Below are 21,399 nucleotides of genomic sequence, written 5' to 3' on the forward strand. Positions count from 1 at the left end.
TAGAGTTTGTGGCAAAAAGGATGTAGATGAAGATGCTCCCTGAAGTTTGACAGTGGAGTGTATCAGTGGATGCTTCCTGTGTTCCTCGTTCTTTCAGTGGTACAGCATCCTTTCATGGAACTCTTGGAAGGAAGCAGGATTTTACCTGGTGCCCCAGTGATGCATTTAAATTGCAAGTCTTACTGACTTGCTCATAGCCACATGAGTCAAATGTAATTATTTTAGTATAGCTGATGATTGCATAGGATCCCAAACTGGCACAGAATAAAGCACAGTTCTACATAATAACCTTTTAAATTAGCTACGTAGGTCATAAAGATGCTATGCTATGAGTGCAGTGGTGCTTGCTATTATGTCCCTTCCACATAGCGCACTTAACAGTCACAGATTTGTTACTTGTAATTCAATAAGGCTAATCAATATTGCATTGTTTTCTACCACACAGTTCAATAGTAGATTTCAGAGGGTTTGGCATTGATACTTTTAATACACTTAACTGTAAAATGTGCTTTCTACAGTACTTCATATTTTGGGGAGAGAGAGGGGGATGGTTATTTTCATTTGGACACCTGAAATATAAATGTAAAAAAAACATTTAAAATGTTTTCCACAAACTTTTATCTAAATGCGAATTTATTTTCTTTGTACCTGAATAATTTAGAAGAGAAATTTAAAAATATATTTTGGCATAGGTCTTTAGATATAAAATTTTTGTTTCAAAGAAGGGTAACTGCATCATTATAATCACTCCCTTCTGCACTGTGGTGTTTGCTTTCCTCATAGCAGAGACCTGTGAAAGCTCTGAAAAGGTAGACCTGCTTGACTGCGTTTTGCTAATAGTTTACACATTTCATTTGGTCACGTTTCATACTTACCTCCTGGTTGCCTATGGGGTTTGTCCTTAGATCTCCACATCCCTTACAGCCGCATCATTCTATAAGCTCTAGATTGTACTTAAAAAGACTATAAAATAGCCAAATTACTTGTATTTTGGTTTACATATCTTTGGGAATATAACTTTCAGCTCTTCCACCTTGACTAATACATTGTAAGTTACCCTTAAAATTACAGTCTGCACAGGTTTCAAGTATGTGTGGTTACAGTTGGGAAATCAAGACAGTTTAGAAGCTCTGTAATTACTGACTCCTTGTTGATGTTTATGTAGGTGCAATCCTTCAGATCCACCACATCATGGTGTACTTTGTCACTGCTAGTTCTGAGTAGCATATCTATGTGAAGATACATATGAAACTGTGTACACATAATGAAAAAAAAATCCAGCACATCACGAAGAGATCTTTAAACTAGTAACATGAGAGCTACTGACCTTTCTGAGAGAAATGTGACGGGGCTTTGCTTGAACAGATGTCTAGATACGAAATGAGAGCATGATACCATCAGTCATTTTTAGAGAATGTAATGCCACTGACTCTCCTGGCCAGAGTTGGTGACTGTGATGAGTTGAAGCATCTGGGGCAGGAGGGTGTTTTGTTTGGTTTTTTTCTGCAGCTACTAGGTAACAGTTTATGTATTTGCCCAGTTTTAGAAATGATGCAGTAGGCAGTCAGAAGGATATGAGTGATTAATTTTCTCTCTGAACACCTTCAATCTTATTGACAGTCATTTTAGAATAGAAGTGTCGTACTTAATATCAAACTCACGATAAGTGATGGGAGCATAAAACTGGATTCTTTCTAAATCATGCACAAAAGCCTTTGAAGCTGTTCAGAGGCAGTTGGCTGCTTGTTATCCCCAAAGGACACCTGGACAGGAGCCCCAAAAGCTGTTTCTGCAGGAAGTATAGGGTTCACATTTAGGTCATTTATTAAGGTATTGTAACTCCACTAATACTGTGCTGAAGTAGGTTTTTTATGTTCTTAGTTGACTGATGTCATAGTCATGCACTCCACATTCATCATCTACCTCACATATATTCTTTTTTCCCCGTTTTTTCTTTAAATGTGATTATTGAAGAATGAATTTGTATGGAGTATGCATTTTTATGTGTCTGTCAGCTTTTGATCTCATGCAGGTCTAATGTTTATTTCTTTTTCTACAAGGGCATGACATAACCTTCCCATCTTTGTGTACATACAACCACATGTTGTATCTCCTTTCTTTCTCGATCCCCCTTCATCAGGTTCCAACCATCTGGCCTCTGGGTAGTGCTGCTGTTCAGGTGGGCTCTGGGGACAAGGGACAGGAGGGACAGGTGTTACCAGGGCTGGTAGTTCTTGGTAGGTGTGAACAAGAAGAGGCAGCATGTGCATCTGATTTTCGTGCTGAAGATCCGCAAGCTGACTTTCTTGCACCTCTAGTTGCCCAAGTTTAGAACAAGGATTTGAAATAGTCCCTGGTATTCCTTGTAAAATAGAAAAGTGTGGCTATAGCAGAACTGACAAAGGTGTTACGATTTTCTGGTGGCCTACAAGAAACTGCCAAGCGTTCTTTTGTGGACCAAGCTTAATAGCGGGTTTGTAATGTTCTGGAACAAACTTCACCTGAGCCATCACTCGCCTTGCTTGGCTGCTTCTCTGTCAGCACACCACATGTGGACCACGGGACCAATGCATGTAGCAACACATTTTATCTGCACTGCAGCTCATACCTTCAACATCTTTTCAGCTTGGCAAAAGAAAGCATTATTAACGGTGAAGAGAAGCAGCTCCAGAGAACTTTCCCTGCAAATGTGCCATTTTTCTGCGTAATTTGCCTGCGTCTTTTGAATTGCTGTTACTTACCCCAGCGCGCCTTGCTGCATCTCCTCTTTAGATTGTCTTTGTATTGGTTAGTGTGTATGGAAGTAGTTTGCATTATTGTAGTTTATGCTTTCACACACACCCATCCTTTTTTTGCTGTTAACTTAAAGTTAGTAAGCCAACTATCTACAATTGTCCTATGTATTTCAAAAGCTCTGTTTCGATAGTAGGTATCAGGCCTATCCATTTTCTCTCTTTGTGCTTCCACAAAGTTCTGCTTTGTCAACAATTTTAAGTAAAGGATAGGAGCAAAGTCTCTAAAAGGGTTTTGTAATGCGGAATGCTGTCATAATAGTTTTCAGCACTAGAATAAACAGGCAACTCAATTGTTACTAATGCTGCAGAATGGTTTACAAAAGCTGGAAGTGATGTTTCTGTAAGGAGAGTAGCCTATCCATAAAATTGCATTTCTCATAAAGCAAAACCCTTGTATACTACTTTTCTGAAGCTGCTAATTATCAGAAAGGATGCAAATTGGAATTACTAGTGTGGATGGGAGGCGGACAAAAATTCTGTGTAACATTGCTAATCCCTCCCAGCGGGTTCCTGCTGGGTTCTCCATGAGTTATTTAATGGTTTTATTTACATTCTCTGCTGGAGGCAAATACCAGCACGCAGTGCCATGCGTGCCTGGAAAATACGTCGCATTTTCTCTGTCTTAGGAAAGTCACCTAGTTCAAGACAGGAGACTCTCATTCTATAAATTTCAGGTACACTATTTTAAATTACGGTTTTTATTCTCAGAGGCCGGGGGGGGAACACCTCACCCCGAATATTTTGTAATGTAAGAGGAAATCACACTACTGCAACACTATAAATAGTATAATAAAGTCAGGTATAGGGCGACAGCTTGGGTTTTGAACTTGAATCAGTTGTCACTGCTGCTGAAATACGAGTTTTTCCTTCAGTCATGTTCAGCGCTTCGCTGTGCAGGTGACAGACTGACTATGGATGCCCCACGAGCGCCATTGATGTCCCGTATGAAATGGCGCCAAGCCGTGCTCCGGTACCGGTGTTGCTGTGGCGCCATCTCGTGGTGAGGTTGCTGTACCGTCGTTAAAAACAGGCATAAAGATGACGTTTCTCTGTTTGTGTTTAACTAGACATTTTTCACCAAAATTATTCCTGACCTGCTATTAAAAATGAAGCTGTGGAGGCTGTCTCTGAAAATGGGGAGAAGGTTATTTAACCTCCATTACATTAGGAAAGCTCAGGTTTAATGGAAAAGAAGTTATGTACCATTCCCAGGTAGAATAAAAATGGGTGTCATGTATGCGGGAGAAGACTTACTCCTGGCTTAGATAAAAGTATGTAAAAATTCACAAAGTTAAATGTGGGAATCAGTCGGACCAAAGTGTATAAAATTCAACATAAGCCCAAAATCTTCTTATCCTGTGTGTTCAGGAGAAATGAGAACAAGATTATATAATTGTAAGAAAAAGTGGCTTTAGACCTTGCTGAATTGAATGTCAGACATGTTGTCTGGGGTTTCACTGAAACGTTAATTAAAGATTTTAAGGCAAACTTAAGTTTGGTGTTCTTCTTGCTGAGACATTGGATTTTAAATTCAAAGTCGCTTTCTCCTTTTATCATAGTTTGTAAAATACAAGTAATCTTTGGGGTTCTACAACTGAAAATATAGAGGGTTTTTTTTCAGTTGGAAGATAAAGTGGAATAGACATTTATATATATATTTACCATTTGCCTAGTTTTGTTATTAATCTCTGACCAGAAATCTGAGCTAATACTGTAATCCCAAACTTTTCATTGGATGTTATAATGCAGTAGACAGTGTGGACTACATTATTTTACTTCCTATCCTGATTCATTGATCAAAGCTTCTGCCTAATTTAGGCCACTTGAACCTTTTAATAGCCATCCCTTTAGTGCTATATTAGTATATTTTGCATACTGCCATGTGAGAGACCACTTTCCTTCCAGTGCAGTATGAGCATATAGTCCCAGCCCTGCAAAAGGAAGCAAGTCAGAAGTTTATCTTTTTAGGAAAAATCAATATATCTCTTGTAGTGCAGTGCAATTATACGTGTAACTTTTAAGTACATAATTTCCAGAATTCAAATCCATTTTTCCTTCAGCCGTTTTCTCCCTTGGGCTGTGTAAGTAAACCAGTTGCTTTTACTAGAAAGAACTGCGTTGCAGTTCTTGGTGCAAGTGGGGTGTGAACTCATGCCCATATAAAAACATTACTGTAAACTTTTGCTTTGTAGGCTGAAGAAGTAAAAATAACATGAGGGAGCAAAATTTTTTTTAAGCACTTTGGAAAAACAGAACGGCCACTTTTAATCTATGGGTTCCTGCAAGTTTATAACTAATTCTAAAGAAGCTGCAAAATATTTATGAGGAAAAATAAGCCTATTTTGGTAGGTTAAACTTGCTGTATAGGGATCCACATCTGTTTTGAAAAATGTTAGGTGTAAAGCAAATTAGAAAGCAGTACTGTAATTTTAAGTATGCACCATTACATCTGTCACGGAACAGAACTCCAAAGTAACACCTGAGCTGGCAGTCTCAGTAGCCTCAGGGCGTCAAGGCTGTTGTACATGTGCATCAGTATTGCCAGTGGCTCACAAAAATACAAACATGTTCAAAAAATTTACAACCTACATGGCTTTCCATATATCAAGAAATGAGAGGCATTAACAAGTTCGTATCCTAAGACATAACGGTGCCTTACAGTAAGAACGACTCAAAGCGAATACAGTACGGTGCAGCAAAGGTAGGTTATGTGTTGTGTCCTCAGTAGAGAAGGTAGACAAGAGCTACCTACTAACCAGCTTTCAACTGAGGAAAGTCCAAATGCTCATCACGGCGTGTAATTTTTACAGTATGTGCCAACAGAAATGACTAAGCAATCTGTTGAGCATCTATCAATGTTGAAGCTTTTAATCACTGCAGGTATCATTACAAGTGGTGATAGGAAGTATTTTTTTAAAGTCATATATTCACTACAAAAAAATTTTTATCTCTCATTATTCCTAATAGTAAAGCAAAATTTTAAATGTTACTTTTGAAAACCCAAGTTCATACAGGGTAAGGTTTGAATAGCAAATATCTCATCAGTCACTTTCTGACACTTGCTAAAATGTAAGTTGTCCCAGGGAGCTATCGGAGGGCATTTGCATTCTGAATAACAATAACAACTGTGAACAGGGCCTTGTGCTGTTTTAGTAGCTAAACAGTAATTACTTGGAAGAAGAAGCTGGCAGTTTGATCTGACAGTCTATGTTATGGCCTTATTGCTGCACACAAACTTTTTTCATAGCGTAGTTTTTTATTTATCCTGTAATGTGATCCACCTGTGAAAAAATGTTTACCGTTAATGCAGTGATGCATTAAAAATCTAATGGATTATGTATCCAGGTAAAGTGGCTGTGGGGTTATTTATGGTTTACTTGCATTCACTGTGATCAAAGCTGTGTGTGTACTGAGCAGTGAATTATGCAAAAGATAACTTTGTAAAATTGGTGCAGATTTCCTTTGGATTCTCAGGGTTTGCATGGTGGTACATCCATACTTGGTACCCACTTCACTTGACATCGACTGGCCTGTGTATGTTTTTCCTTTCATTTGTTGTTTCCTAAAGCATCTTTGTTGTAGATGTTTTTGTCTGCTCCAAAAAGGTATATATACCATGTCATCATTTCAGCTGGATATTGCCTATAAACTGATCAGCCCGAAATTAGATAGATAAGCTTTCTCCTGTTTTGCAGCAAATTGTTCTAAAGTTTCTAATTTGTGTTAGAAGGACTGAACACTAATAAGCCAAAAAAGCTAAGCTTTAGAAACAGTCCTTTCAGTATAATAGAGAAATAAAAAAATCAGTAAGGAAATGAATGTAAGCATCAAAACCTTAAGAGCTATTTTTTTTTCTAAGTTGGATATCAGTCTCTTACAGACCATGGCAGTCTGGCAAACAAGACAAAAAATAGATAAGAAAAAGCACAAAGATTGTATGCTTGAAATTAAACGTATTAATATGCAGGCCAACCTGTGGCAATGAAAATTACTGTGCTGTGTTGTTTTTAAGAAAAAAGAATTATTAAAAAACAAGTTTGGGGTTCAGTTGCTTAATTTAGATGACAGCTGTGCCTTGAACTCAGTGTTTTCATATGGCTGGAATGAACAAGCAGTAATTTATTTCGTAATTGCTTGTATGGACTGAGAATTGCTACTGCCAAGATAATATTTATTTTTTAAAAAATATTTTGTAAGTATAAAATATGTGGAAACAAGCACAGGTTTCTTTAGCATAGCAGCAGACATTGGATCACTGAAGACTATAGCTTTACAACATGTTTTTTCAACCAGTTTCAACTTTTGTATGAGCTATAACCAAAGTTGTTGTGTATTTGTGTTTGTTTTACTCAGCTGGAAAGTCATCAGTTCCAGGCAAGACTACAGACCCAGAATAAATCAGTGCATTTCAGAAACACTGATGAATTTATTTGTATTTCTTCAAGAAATGTCCCACTTCAAGGAACAAAACCCTGGCAAGGTAAGCACTCCCAAGTAAGATTTACAGTTCAATACTGTTTTATAAAAAGGCAAGATAAGTTAAAAAAAAAAACACAACACCCAAAGCAAGCAAAACCATGAAAAATAAAATACACGTGATAATACATTCAGTCGTGAGTTTCTGCCACTGTTTGCTGTGGAGAACACAGGTAGCTTGTCAGTGAGCAAAGCTCATGGTACAGTTTATAGCAATACAGTCCCTCCCATTACAGCTGCTGGAACCTCACCAGTCACTCCATGGAAAGGAAATTCAAAACATCACAATTTAATAAAAGCTTGAAAAAGCAGAAAAAGTATACAGTTCCTGAACGTATATATGGAGGTTTTTTTTCAAATAATTGTAGCATTCAGGAATAGTTGCACAAGTATTGCATGATAGAAGATAATTTCTTACGTTACTGTGATAATTTTTCTTCTATACAGACATAGTTGGTGGGTTTGGGTTTCTTTACTGGGAAGACTGAGCTGGAGAACCCAGTTCGTGAAGAGGCAGGCAAGAGTAAGGTTTCTTCCTTCCAAATAGGAGGAATATCATTACGTAGTTTCTAGTGAAAAGCAAAGCAGCTTTCTTTTCCAAAGAAAAATATAAATAATTTAGAAGTATCTCATGACAACAGAAGATTTCATTTTTATATTTGTATTGTTAAATACAATTTAGAAGGAGATTAGGAAGCTTTTTCTCCTCTTTTAATTTTCAGTTAACTTTGCCGCAAGATCTTTCCTGAAAACAGGCTTTTCAGAATTAGCAAATAGGATATAGTACCACACTCAAATATTAGTTTAGACTGAAAATATGGACAAGTAACAGGATGAAATACATTTCAAAGATTAATAAAGTATACAAAAAGAAGTTATATGGTCAGGATAATAAACTGATATTTTTTAAAAGTAGGTATATATTGAGGTAAGGAAATGTGGTTTTAGTATACACAGTCCCATAATTTTGTCATGTGGTAACATGACTTAGTAACTGCATGTTAAGATACATATAACACTGACTTTAAAAAGATAATTTTGACCGTGTGCTTTCCTTCTTTTTTCTGACCTCATTTTGGAAGCCATGCCATTATTTTATTGCTATAATTGCAAGCAAATTGGGCACTGATGCTGTGTGCAAAATTTCTTTGAATTAACCATTTTATTGCAATTTAACAAAACCCAAATGGTTTCCTTCTGTAAACTTTCAACAGATCAGTTCTGTACTCAGCATTGTACAGTTGTGAAAGATGCGCTCTGTCTCAGTCACAGCAGAGGCCAAATCTCTTTTGATACTGAAAATTCAGCTCAGTCTTGTCATTAACAGGAATGCTAGAGTACCAACAAGCATCAAGAGAATGCTTGCAGCGTATAAGAGAAAATGGTTTCACAAAGCAACACAACAGAGGAGAGAACTGTACTTACAGGAAGGATTTTTTGCTTTGTAAGCATGCAGCAAGTATGCATTGTAATATTTCAATGAGTGATTTGATTTTTTTTCCCTGAATATCAGCTGTTTAGCCTTCTTTGTGTAGTGAAGTAATTACTAGAAATTTTAGCAATAATTGTGAGCTTATTAAAACTTCACAGCAAATCGATAAAAATAGCATATTTCTGTAGAAGAAGGGGTACGTTTTAATTAGCCAGAGGATTGTGTGATGCTTATTTGCACCAGAAGTGTTAAAGTTACTTCCTAATTAAAAAAAAAAAAACAACAAAAAGCAAAAGCACCTTAAATTTTCCACTGCATTCTAGGTTTCAATTAGCGTGCAGCATTTTTCTTTTGCAAAATGATCTAAACATTTAAACAGTGGAAGTGTTAATGGACAATTTTAATGTTTTTGCCAGTTCTGCCTACTAGTCTGCAGTGTATGTACATTTTTCACTGTCTTGGGAAGTTACATTCCTGGAGTTGTCCTCTCCTATGTCCTGCGTAAGTACAGTCTCTGTTTCAGCCACAATTTATGTATGTGGTTTGTTCATTATTTGGTCTCTGTATAGGGAGCATTTCCTTACTTATTCGTATATATTTACACACCCTCAACAAGTTTGCAGATGACACCAAGCTGAGTGGTGCAGTTGGCAGGCCTGAGGGATGGGGTGCCATCCAGAGGTGCCTGTGAGCCCATGGGAACCTCATGAAGTTCAACAAGGCCACGTGCAAGTCCTGCACCTGCGTCGGGGCAGCCCCCGGTATCATACAGGCTGGGGGTGAAGGGATTAAGAGCAGCCCTGCTGAGAAGGATGTGGGGGTGCTGGTGGATGAAAAGCTCAACGTGGCCCGACAATGTGGGCTCACAGCCCAGAAAGCCAACCATATCCTGGGCTGCATCTAAAGAAGCGTGGCCAGCAGGTTGAGGGAGGTGATTGTCCCCTTCTGCTCCACTCTTGTGAGAGCCCAACTGCAGTACTGCATCCAGCTGTGGAGAAGCACGGACCTATTGGAGAGGGTCCAGAGGAGGGCTGCAGAAATATCAGAGGGATGGAACATCTCCCTTCTGATGAGAGGCTGAGAGAGCTGGGGTGGTTCAAACTTTGGAGAAGAGAAGGCTCTGGGGAGACCTTATTGTGGCCTTTCATTACTCAATGGAGGCTTATAAGAAAGATGAGGACAAACTTTTTTAGCAGAGTCTGTTTTGGTGGGACAAGAGGTTATGGTTTTAAATTAAAAAAGGGTAGATTCAGAGTAGATATAAGGAAGAAATTTTTTACAGTAAGGGTCGTGGAACAGGTAGCCCAGAGAAGTGGTAGATACCTGCACCCCCACCACCAGTCACCCCACAAACATTCAAGGTCAGGTGGGACATATATACATGTGTGTGTATATATATATATATACCCATATATATGTTCTGACAAGTGCCTTTTCTCATATGGAAGTCAGCTTACAAGCGTTTAAGTGTGGTGATTCTGACACACTGCGGCCATTGTCAAGATAATGATAAATGTTAAGCTGATCATAAATTGTGCCTTACTGGAAGTAAAAAAGGTGTCAGTTGGTAAGAATACAATGGTATTTTCTGTAACAAGTAGGAATGGCTCCTAGAAACTGGATTTGACATTAACAGTTTGTGTGACATGGGTATTTCACAGTGCATTTTTAATGTAAAACTAATTGTATTTCGTAAAATTAGTAGGTACCTTATGTAAATGCATTGTTTAAACTTTACTGAGTAACTTCTTATAAAGCAATATTTCAATACAATTTTTCTCTCTTGTCTTCATTTTTATCACAGTATTGTGTGCCTTTTTATGTCCCTTCCTTAAGTGCAATGAGTTTGGACAGAAATTGTGCAACAAAATTAAGACTGTTCTGATGAAACTAGATTTTGGAATAGTGGAATATATCAACCAGAAGAAGAGAGAGAGGTCTGGTGAGTAGTGAACTATAGTCCCAAATAATATATTTCTGTGTGCAGAGAAAATTGCAGACCAGTTGGTTTGTCCTGTGAAGCCAACTGTAAAGGTATTTCATGCTTTGAACCTGGCTACCATTCTTAGTTTTATAAGGAGTGATAATGTATGTCAGATGTCTGGGTATGGTTTCCGTCATGGAAGGCAACAAGGCAAGGCTGATGGTTCTCTTCATACTTGATTAGATGTACTGCTTGTAGGTTTTCAGAAAAAAACCTGCTCGCTTTCAGTATGCAATGCTTATCTCTGTTTAGATGTGGCAGACTTACCCAGGAGAGACACTTGCCCAATAATACAAAATAAGGACATAACAGAATTTTCAGTAGGACACTGAACTCTGTTCAGGTATCTGAATCTGCCTTGTTTTCATTCCCAACAGCAGCAAGAATTTTTCTTCCCCAAATACTCAGTAAGCATTTAAGAATTGCGGTAGGATCGTTGCTACAAATTAAAGTTTTTAGTTAGAAAGCGGAAAAATCGGTTTAAAACAAAATTTCACCTATCTCACCTGAAATCTTTATAACATTGAAAACTTTTAGATTTTAAGTAATAAAGCTATTTCAAGAAAAATATTAATATGAACAATGTTATTTTTAGTTTGCTTTTTGTGTGTGCTACAGTTTTGTTAATTAAACCTTGGTAGTATAGTCACATTACTTGCAGGTAGCCTACCCTTTTTAGTTAGTGTTACAGCAGTAGATTTTGTATCTGATTTAAAACATGCATTTCTTGTAGCTGTTCATCAAACAATGTGCTGTTCCTAGACACAATCAGAGGAACCATCTGCCTTTTCCCCTGCTCTTACATACAATGCAGCAGTTGTTGGAAATACGGAATCATGCACTGAAAATTGTCTTTCATGTATTATTCTACCTTGTTCTACTTTTAAGTGAAACTGGCAGAGAGAGACATCAGACTATTGCTTCATAAATGTCATAAGCCAGCACTGGGGAAATGGTTGAAGTTAGATTTGTTTTGTCCTGCCCCTCACCCTCCAGTTTAATTTAACCCAGACAAGTTCCCTACCTTGCTTCACCACTTGTGTTCACCACATGGGTTCACAAACCTTTGTACTGACACAAGAGAGGAAATAGCAGTTTGGATAAATAGGTCACCAAGAATAATATGACTGTGTTTTTCAGCTTAGATTGGTTGAAAACATTAACGAAGCTATTCTGAGACGGAGAGGGGAGACAAAATTTGTGTGTCTCTTTGTAAGGAGCAACCTTCTACTAGACTTCACAGGATGCTTTGTATGCATATTTGCATATAAATATGAATGCAGCGTGGCTGGGTGCAAAGAAGAAGGGTTTTGTGAATGAAGATTACATGAATTATCCAGAAAATTGCATGTTCTCATGGCAAAGTAATGTGCTGGGATAACTACACTGCTCTAACGTTATGTTACAACTGTGCGTTGTACCAACAGTGCAGTTTAAAAGATAGATAGATATTGCCAGGGTAGAAACATTATGGTGATCGACAGAGACTTCTAAGGAAGTACAATACAGGTAAACAAATCTGTTGGAATGTATTTCAGAGCAACGTTATCTGTCCCGCTTTGGCTGCTGCACAATATATTTTGCTAAATAGCCTCTCAATCAGCCTTGTTTCCCTCACCTTAGTAGCACATTACGTAAATGATGCACTGCGCCAACAGGTGAAAGTTTACTGTACTACGCAAACTGTGACAGAGAACACACATTGAACCTGGAAGTCCATTGTCATGAGTAGGATAAAAAATATGTTTTTTTTCTTTCAGAAACAGCAAAAACAAAACCCACAGAAGATGACAGTGAATTAGACATATCAGCTCTGTGTCCTAAGGTGACTTTTTTTCAGTCAGCCCTGTCTTGCTTTTAAAATCTATATGGATAATGGAGAATATCTAGACTACTGTCTCTGTTCTTCTGTGGAAGACTTTAACCTGCTCAGGAGGCATTGTTCCTGAACTAAGCAGTATGCTTTAAAAGTGATTCATAGTCTCCATCTTTAGGCTTATACTGATTATCTTACTGCATTTGTGACTTCTGGCCTTAAGGTAATGGTTTCTTTGGCCTATTGAACTAAGAACGTGTTTATTTTGTATTGGCTGTAGAATGATTAAGCTAGAATTCAGCAGCAAAGGTGGCTGGTTTTATTTGCAACAGTGAAATTGCAGTTCATTTTTATCAATTTAAAACATAAAAGGGAAACGTTCATAGAAAACCTACATAATCTGTCAGATACTTCTGTAACCGCTTCTCTGATCATTTTCAGTAATAGTGTAAGTCAGCACATTATCTAGAAATATCTTTCTAGATATGTATGAGAACACTAATATCTCCTTTCTCTCTTAATAATCCAAATAACTGTATGGTAAAGGATTTTCCATTATAATCAGAACACTGGTAGATACAAAAAAAAGTTCAGATTTACAGGAATTCTTATGCAGTATTTGATCAATAGTGTATAGAGTCTGACTTATAGTGGTTGCTTTGAAGGTGTTTTGTATTCTGAAAAAAAAATATATATCTCATGGGATAAAAATTAGTAGCTGTCATAATTGAATGTTGTTGGATAAATTTGGAAAGGATAATGATTTTTGTTTAGCTAATTGTTGACTGTCGTATAGATAATGGACTGGTTTTTTAATTCAAGTTTATGCATTTCTTTACATTTAAATGTATATTGTATTTGCAGGCTCATTCTGCTTTCATTACAGTAGGATGTTACTTCCAGAATGAATAACTGGAATTCTCTGTGTTCCTTAGTGTAATACAGCTTTAAGTTATTACAGAGAGGGATGCTTCACTCCTAAGTATTGTATACTCCTATTCTCTTCATGTTTCTACAATTAAAGCTTAAATAGGAGGTGATTTATATTGCTATGACGTGCGAGAGGCTTCTTTTTCAGTATCTAAGCACTGGCTTCCTGTAGCATGACTATTTTGAGTATAAGAATGCCATGTATGGGACTTTTTTTTTTATGTGTAGGTTAGTGCTGCAGTTGTTGCCAAAGAGCTGTCAGTGTCTGACACAGATGTATCAGAAGTATCTTGGACCGATAATGGGACCTTTAACTTATCCGAGGGGTATTCTCCACAGACAGACACATCTGATGGTATGTAATGGCTTCATCTGTTTCACCGATGAATTGCAGTCATGTAAGTTACCTGAAAATCATCGGAGAATTTGAGGACAGAAGTTTTCTGGGTTGGTTGGTTTGGGTTTTTTTTCACCTACAATGAATATAAATTAATTCCAGAGTTTTATATAATTTTGGATACGTCTTGTGTAAGAACTGTCCTCACCTTAAAAGCCATGAAGTGGATCAGCAAGTGTCTAAATAAGTAAGTAGTGGTGGGTAAAACCAACACGTTCAGTAAGTGCTAGATTTAGTGCTCTCTTCTGCCAAACCTTTTAAGCAAATAAATCATTTAAGTTAGTATCAATGCTTTTGTGGGTAAGCTATACAAATAAAAGCTGAGGAAGAAAAAGTGAATACTTTGAATTGCCGAAGGGCCAGTTAAAGAAAGTATTATTAGGTTTTATTACCAGAACGCTAATGAAGACAGCCAGCAATAAGCCTAAATTAGATGTGAAGACTAAGATAGGAAAAGATTCTCAAGCATTCGTCTTGGTATTGACCAGATCTTCAAGTTCTTACTTTTTACGCACCAAGCTTTCAGTTAGCGCTTCGCCTGAATAAAGATTAAGGGCAAGAGTAGTTTGGTGTAATTTTACCTGTGGATTCGTGGCTCTGCTCATCCTGCATTTCTCCTCTTCTAGGAAAAGTTCACTATAAATTACAAGCAGGGTGATACTACGTAATGACATTATACAGGCTAAATTAATAATTTAAATTATTTTGTTACTATTTCAAGTTGTAAATAGATGGCATTGTATGATCACAGAATCGTAAATTGGAATAAATCAATGTCCATCTCATCTAACCTCCTATTCAAAGCAGGTTCAAGTTTATCAAGTTGCTTAGGGCTCTGACCATTTGAATTTTGAGCATCTCCAGTGGCAGAGATTCAGGAACCTCCCTGGACAGCCTTTTACAGTATTTGCTCACCTTCATGCTGAAACAGTTTTTTTCTTACAGTGAGTCAAAATTTCCCATGTTCCAGCTTGTGTCAATTTACTCTTACCGTTCCACTGTGCACCTTTAAGAGTCAGGCCCCGTCTTCTCTATACCGTCCCGTTAGGTAGTTAGACAGCTATGTGATTCCCCGCCCCCCCCCCCCCCTTTGCCACCTTCTCTTAAGGCCCAACAAAGCCCGTTCTCTCAGCATCTCCTCTAATGTCCTGTTCTCCAGCCCTCTAATAATTGTGCTGGCCCTCCAGGAGACTCACTCCAGTCTTTCATTTTCTGTCGTGCACTGGAGAGGTCAAAACTGGAGAAAGTACTCCAAATGTAGGTGTAGGATGGAGGGTGGAAAATCCCTTCCATTGACTTTGCTACTTTGATTTCACTATTATAGCTCAGTATCTGGCTGTCCTTTCTTGCTGCAAGGACATACCACTGACGTGCTGTCCATGGGTCTTTTCTTGAAAGCTGCTGTCTCATTGCCCCCAGCCTGTACTGCTGCACAGATTATTCCATCCCAGATGCAGGACTTCACACTTGCTTTTGTTGAATTTCATGATGTTCCTTTTCAGCCTCTTCATTTTTCCAGCCTGTTGAGGTCCTTCTGAGGGCACCCAGCCCTCCAGAATATGAAATACACCTGGCCCACAGCAGTTCCTTTCTGCCTGTGAACTTGCTGAGAGCGCACTCCATCCTGTCATCCAAGTCATTAATAAAAAACATTGAACAGTGTTGGTTTCAGTACCTTTGAGAGGTCACTAATAAATGGCCTTCAGTTGGACCTTGTATCGCTGATCACAGCCCTGTGACCCTGTCAGTCCAGCCAATATCCCACCCATCTTACAGTTCACTTACCCACTTCACTCACCAGTTTGGCTGTAAGGATAATGTGGGAAACTGCGTTAAAGGCCTTGCTAAGTGAAAAATAAACAACATCCACTCTTCTGTCCTATGGAGCATTTCAGCAAATGGGACAGACACACAAGTGCAAGACCAGATGGGATGCATCCAGTGATTGGCTCATCTCCTGTCAAAGCTCTGTGCATTTGAGACACCACTCTGCATACAGCACAACCCTTCCTCCTCACCTTCCCAGCCTGTTTATCCTAAAGAAAATGGAGAAAATGATGTATGAGACATTTTTAGGATTCATTTCCTTAGCCCTTATGAATACTTCTATTGCTTGTTTTCATAGAAAGTAAGTTCAAACCGATTATTTTTTACCTTCTCATTCCACTATTAGATCATAGTATTCCCTTATGCTCATTAGGCCTCTTCCACAGGCCATGTACTGTACAGTATGTTTTACACATTTCTAGTAACAAATATCATGCCATTAATGCAGCCGTTATAATATTTTATTAGTTTACATTCTGCTTTTTGGCCTCTTAAAAACATGAAACAATTCCAGATCATCTGTAGAGTTTTCATTTTCTGTTTCCTATTTAATACAAGCATTGGCCAAGAAAGGAAAAATTCAGAAATAAAGTCTTTACAGAGGTTTTGTATTTTTGATTAAACAGGTAAATATTCTTTTTGTTATTCTAAAAGTATATTAAAAGCTTGCAATACTTTTGTACATGCTTACATATTTCTAAATTATATGTATTGTGAAAAAAAAAGAGTTTAGAGACCTCGTGTCCCATTATAAATTCTAGGACTTTCTGTGGTTGCTATATTTAGAACTAGCTGTGCTAAAGGTTTGCGTGGGTTGTTTCATATACAGCTAGATACTATTTTTAAAAGGTATTTTCCTCAAATAGTGAGTTAGGTGAATACCGGCTGATTTATGGTATTTGATTTACGACCTCAAAACCATTTTATTTTAGATGTCACACAAACTGCTCTGCATTGAGATTTCAGAAAACTGCCAGTCTATAGATTAGTAAATGTATTTAAACACTTACTGACTGCATTTTTATATTTGGCTGCTTTTTGGGGGGAAGCCTTTCATGTTTGCTAACATTGTTACCTTCTGTTAATCCTGTAATAGATTTTGACCGACCTAGTGATCATGAAGAAGCTTTCGCTAGAGATCTTTCAGAATTTCCTTCTTTAGAAAATGGTGCCGGAACAAATGATGATGATGACTCAAGCATCGGTATGCCCATCCAGCAAAAACGAAGAAAAGAACAAACGTACTTCAAGGTGGATCATGCTTCCAGACAGAGTAAAGAGAGACCATCCACTGCAGGGCTCTCCCTGCCTTTGACCAGTGACCAAACCTTTAATTTAATGAGTGGAATTGCTGGGGATGTCATCGCAGCTGCAGTATCTGCTGCCATCAAAGACCAGTTGCAGTCGGCACAGCAAGCTCCCTCACATGCAGTGCCCAGTTTGAGCGAGGAGACAGACACAGAAGAAGCTGATGATTTTGAACTGCTTGACCAGTCTGAGCTTGAGCAGATTGAGAAAGAATTGGGACTTTCACAAGGCCAAGAAGCAGAATCCCAGGAAAAGAAAAAGCCTTCAGGCTTCCTTTCAAATCTGCTTGGAAGTCATTAACCTGGAAATTGCAGATGGTAACATAGAAGAAATTAAACACATACACAAAAAAAATCAAATGAAAAAAAAAAAAAAAAAAAAAAAAAAAAAGGAAAATTCTGAGCTGTAAGCTTTAACTATTCCTTTAGATGTATTGTAATAATTTCCCTTATGCAGAGTGAATTAACTGGATAAATATCAGCTGATACTGATAGTTCAGTGTTTCTGGTAGTTATACCTCAGTGTAATAGCATGGAAATGAATTATCTATTCACTGTTTGGTTGCAGGTGAGTGTTGGAGATGAGTTGTTCCAAGAGTTGAGGGAGAGGGGTTTTTTATCTTTTTGCCAACCATGCATTTTGGGGTCCTGAGCCAAATTTTTAACATTGGCAGTTTATTTATTCTTGGTTGCCAACCGTGTGATAAAATTAATGATTCACACGGCGAGGGTAAATTGCCACAGGATTGCAATGAGATTAACTAAATCTCACCTCCTTCAGTCATGCTGAAAAGCATGAATCCATGAGTTAGCATTACGTATAGCACATCTACTAAATATGAAACACATTAACCAACACAACTCTAGTTTAAGTATGTGTGCAACACTATCAAAGAATTTGATTTCATACTTAAAACCTTTGAATTATTTTGGATATGGCGATGCATTTCCAAGGTTTTTGCTGTTTTAGGCTTGTAGAGTTGTAAAGTGGCATGCTATTTGACTGACCACCTGCTGTGTTCCTTGATAGAGTCTGGTCCTTGGCAGTATTGCCCATGTGAAGTCAGCCAACACCTTTTTATTTTTACAAGTTGATATATCATCTAACCCAAGCAACCTTTTTGGGAGCAGGTGTGGATAGTAATTGTTTGGAATAGAGGTTAGAGAGTTAAAAAAAACCCAAACCCCACATTTTTAGATACCACTTCATTAATTCAAGATTCTGTGGTGTTTGGGTTTTTTTTCCCCAGGACAGCTGCCATCACTTGCAACAAAAGTTGTGTTGCAAGCTGAATATTTTAAGATACTTAAAAGTATTTGGTGAGGTCATTTGCTGTAGAAGACACTCACAGTCTTCTTCTTGGCATGTAATTTAGAACAAACAAACAAGAACTTGTTTAAATTGTTTGCCAGTTTAAACTCCAGACATGCTGAGTGAGTGGCATGGGATCTTAAGCAGGTAACTGATTTAACTTTTTCTAGGGCTTTTTTGTTCACCTGTGACAAAATTGAATTATAATATCAAGAGGTAGTAATCAAAGACATAGGAAGAAGTAAAGCTAGTTTTTTTAATGTGATGTAAACCATTAGCAAAGTTGAGGGACCATGTCAGCTGCTACTACTACTAAAGTCATTTTCCATTTACTGGCATTTGAAGAGGTGAATACTGTCATCTAGGACCCTCAGAAAGTACAGCAACAGAGTATAAAAATCTTCCACTAACATATATGTGTAGGTAAGCCTGTGTTCAAAATTAATTCCATTTTTTTTTTCCTTTTGAGGTGAAAAAATAGGCAGATGGCCAAAAAGAGTATAGTAAAAAAGAAAGATGCTGAGAATTTTTGACACTACCTTTATCGTTGCTTGTGCTTTTGTGTCAGTAATGCATATTGACCGTGTTTGCTGTCCTTTTCCTGTAAAAAACGTGAGCCTGTGCCTTCATTATCAAATCCATTATGAAGTAAGCGGGTGCTGGATATAGCACCCACAAGATGCAGTTTTTGAAATACATTTTAACATTAAAAGCAAGTTTCTGGAAATGATTAAAAAACATGGCGACATCACTTCCACAGCATTGGTCACTAAGTTTCCATTTTAGCTTCCCACAGCCTGTCCTTCTCATTTGGGAAAAAAACCAAACCAAGACAGAACAAAAACACAAAACCAAACCAAAAATAAAAGAAGCTTTTGCTGGAAAATCAGTAAGTTTAAAGGCCATTTAAATTTCTCAGATGAGTTAAAAGCCTCATTTCCTTGCTGCATGTTTAGGACAATCTATACACTTAAAAACTTCCAATTTGTTGATGAAACTGTAAGGCACACAAACAACTGTGTGCTTCCTTGTTCCTTGTACAGGAGTACTGGTGCCGGGAAGGGAAGCAGGCTGCGGGACAGGGAGAGGTGGGAGGGAGGGAGGGAGGGAGCAGTCCTTCACAGGCTTTTCTGGAGCGGATTGACAGAACAGACTAGCTGGCTGTCAATCGTGGCTTATAACAGCATGCACTTTATTGTTGTTTTATGAAGTACATAATGCAGGGGCACTCGTCTAGAATAATAGATCAAGAAGGAAAAGCAGTTGGAGGAGTTTCTTGGACTTTTTGTAAATGATCCATTTTCTGGTTTCAAGATAGAAAACTAGATCCAGTTTTTCTCCAGTAAGAGTTTCTTTGGTTTTTTGTTTGTTTGTTTTTTCCCCAGAAAGAAAAACAAAGCAAAACTTGAACATGCAATTTGTTCAAGTTTAGGGGCATAATTGCTTATTTGAGTGTCGTTAGAATTTTTTTTTTTCTGTTCTTGTGGTAGTTGATTCTATTCAAGCCCCTAAGTACTGTTTAATGGAAAGAGGTAATTCTGTAATATTCAATATTCTTCCGCAGGTAGTGGAAAGATGCTTAATTTTCTGCAGGATATTACCTCTTCCTCCCAAACAACTGCATGAAAGAATCACTTTGCTTGGACATGATACATTCCACTGCCAGCAGTTTGACAGCAAAACACAAAGAAAACGTTTCTCTCCTTTGTGCAACCCTTCCATGTTGCCTTCAGTTGGAAATCCCTCAGGAAAACCTTCATTTTGTTGTATTCTAGCAGCAGCCACAAAATAGCAGTTACTTAAAAATTCCTGTCACAGTGGCCCACAGCATCTTTCCTATCGAGCACTGTCGTCACCTTCCCATCTTCCAAAACTGAATACACGGGTAGGAGGAAAGGCAAGCTATGTATGAGGTAGGATGTAGCTTGGAAATGTGCATTTGTTCCGTGGAAAGCCTGCTTGCCTTCAATTTCCAGTCAAAGGGCAGTACGGGCAGTGCAGAGGGCATAGATCAGCGTGGGGACGTGTGAGCAAGTGCCGTGGGGTAACACAGCGTGATCTTGCCGTGGGATCAGTACTGCCTGCACTATCTGGCATGCTCTTGCCTGCCAGTACATTGAGGATGCTGTGTATTTTCGCAGTAGCGTGGTTGAAGCGCTCACCCTCCCTCGCTTTGCAGTGGCCGCGTCATATATCCGTGCTGGAAGAAAACGATGTGTCAGGACAGGGTCTGTGGGATGCTGTTCAGTCCTTTGTGCTCGGCAAGTTTCCCCTGGCGTTAGTGCAGGCGGAGCGATTGCCGCTGGATCCGTGGCCTTCAGGTGTGTCACATCCAGCGGAAAAGCAGCAACATGGGGCTTTTGCGCGTGGGTCCCACACACCTGCTTGCCACTCCTCAGCTTGGTTGGGGGGGGGGGGGGGGGGGAGAAAGTCTATGCAGAGGAGGGGAAGTCTTTTAATCCAAAGTAATAGGATCTGAAGAAATACTAGTTTTACTTGGTTTTTGTTCGTTTTGCACTTTTCCCGGACTGTTTAAGCCTTCTGAACAAATTTCCCGTAGTCTCTGTGTCTGTTCACTGCACGAGCAGCGTAACGGTCTGTGAGCAACACCAACCTGGGTAACCAGAAACTGGAAAATTACAAAATGTCTTTATTTAAAAGTATTTTGCAGCACTTTACCTAGCGTGATTACTATTTTGTAAACATGGAATTATTATATTGATTGTTTGTAAAACCATTTAATAAATGCGTGTTAGTTTTTATCTTTCATCATAGCTAATGCTTCGTTTGTTCCCAAATTGGGGAAAATACCCATCCACCCCCCAAAAATAAAGCAGAAACCACAAACAAACAAACAAACAAACAAAAAAGCCCTCGAAGGGAGCTCCACTGCTCTCCTCCCGCAGGGGCCGGGCTCCGCTCCTGCCCGCAGCCCCCCACGCTGCGTTACCCCTGCACAGACCCGGGGCGGCGGTGACCCCTAAGGCTTAACCTTAAGACTTAAATTTTAAGACTCAACCCAAGGACTTATCCCTAAGACTTAACACTGAGACTTAAACCTAAGACTTAACCTTAAGATTTAACCCTAAGACTTATCCCCAAGACTTATCTCTAAGAATTAAC

General features: G+C 38.5%; 1 protein-coding gene across 2 annotated transcripts in view; it reads left to right on the forward strand.

Annotated features, from left to right (window-relative positions):
- RETREG1 (reticulophagy regulator 1) overlaps positions 1–21,043 on the forward strand; it is a 70,077-nt gene extending 49,034 nt beyond the window's left edge. For both annotated transcript variants that reach the window (XM_056332677.1, XM_056332678.1), the window contains exons 4-9: positions 7,149–7,275; positions 9,120–9,204; positions 10,508–10,645; positions 12,448–12,512; positions 13,662–13,788; positions 16,754–21,043. In XM_056332677.1, coding sequence (XP_056188652.1) covers positions 7,149–7,275; positions 9,120–9,204; positions 10,508–10,645; positions 12,448–12,512; positions 13,662–13,788; positions 16,754–17,265 — 1,054 coding nt within the window. In that variant the 3' untranslated portion in view covers positions 17,266–21,043. The remainder of the gene's footprint in view (positions 1–7,148; positions 7,276–9,119; positions 9,205–10,507; positions 10,646–12,447; positions 12,513–13,661; positions 13,789–16,753) is intronic.
- Positions 21,044–21,399: the final 356 nt, after the last annotated feature.

This window comes from Falco biarmicus, chromosome 3 (genome assembly GCF_023638135.1).
Source record: "Falco biarmicus isolate bFalBia1 chromosome 3, bFalBia1.pri, whole genome shotgun sequence".
Taxonomy (NCBI): Eukaryota; Metazoa; Chordata; class Aves; order Falconiformes; family Falconidae; genus Falco; species Falco biarmicus.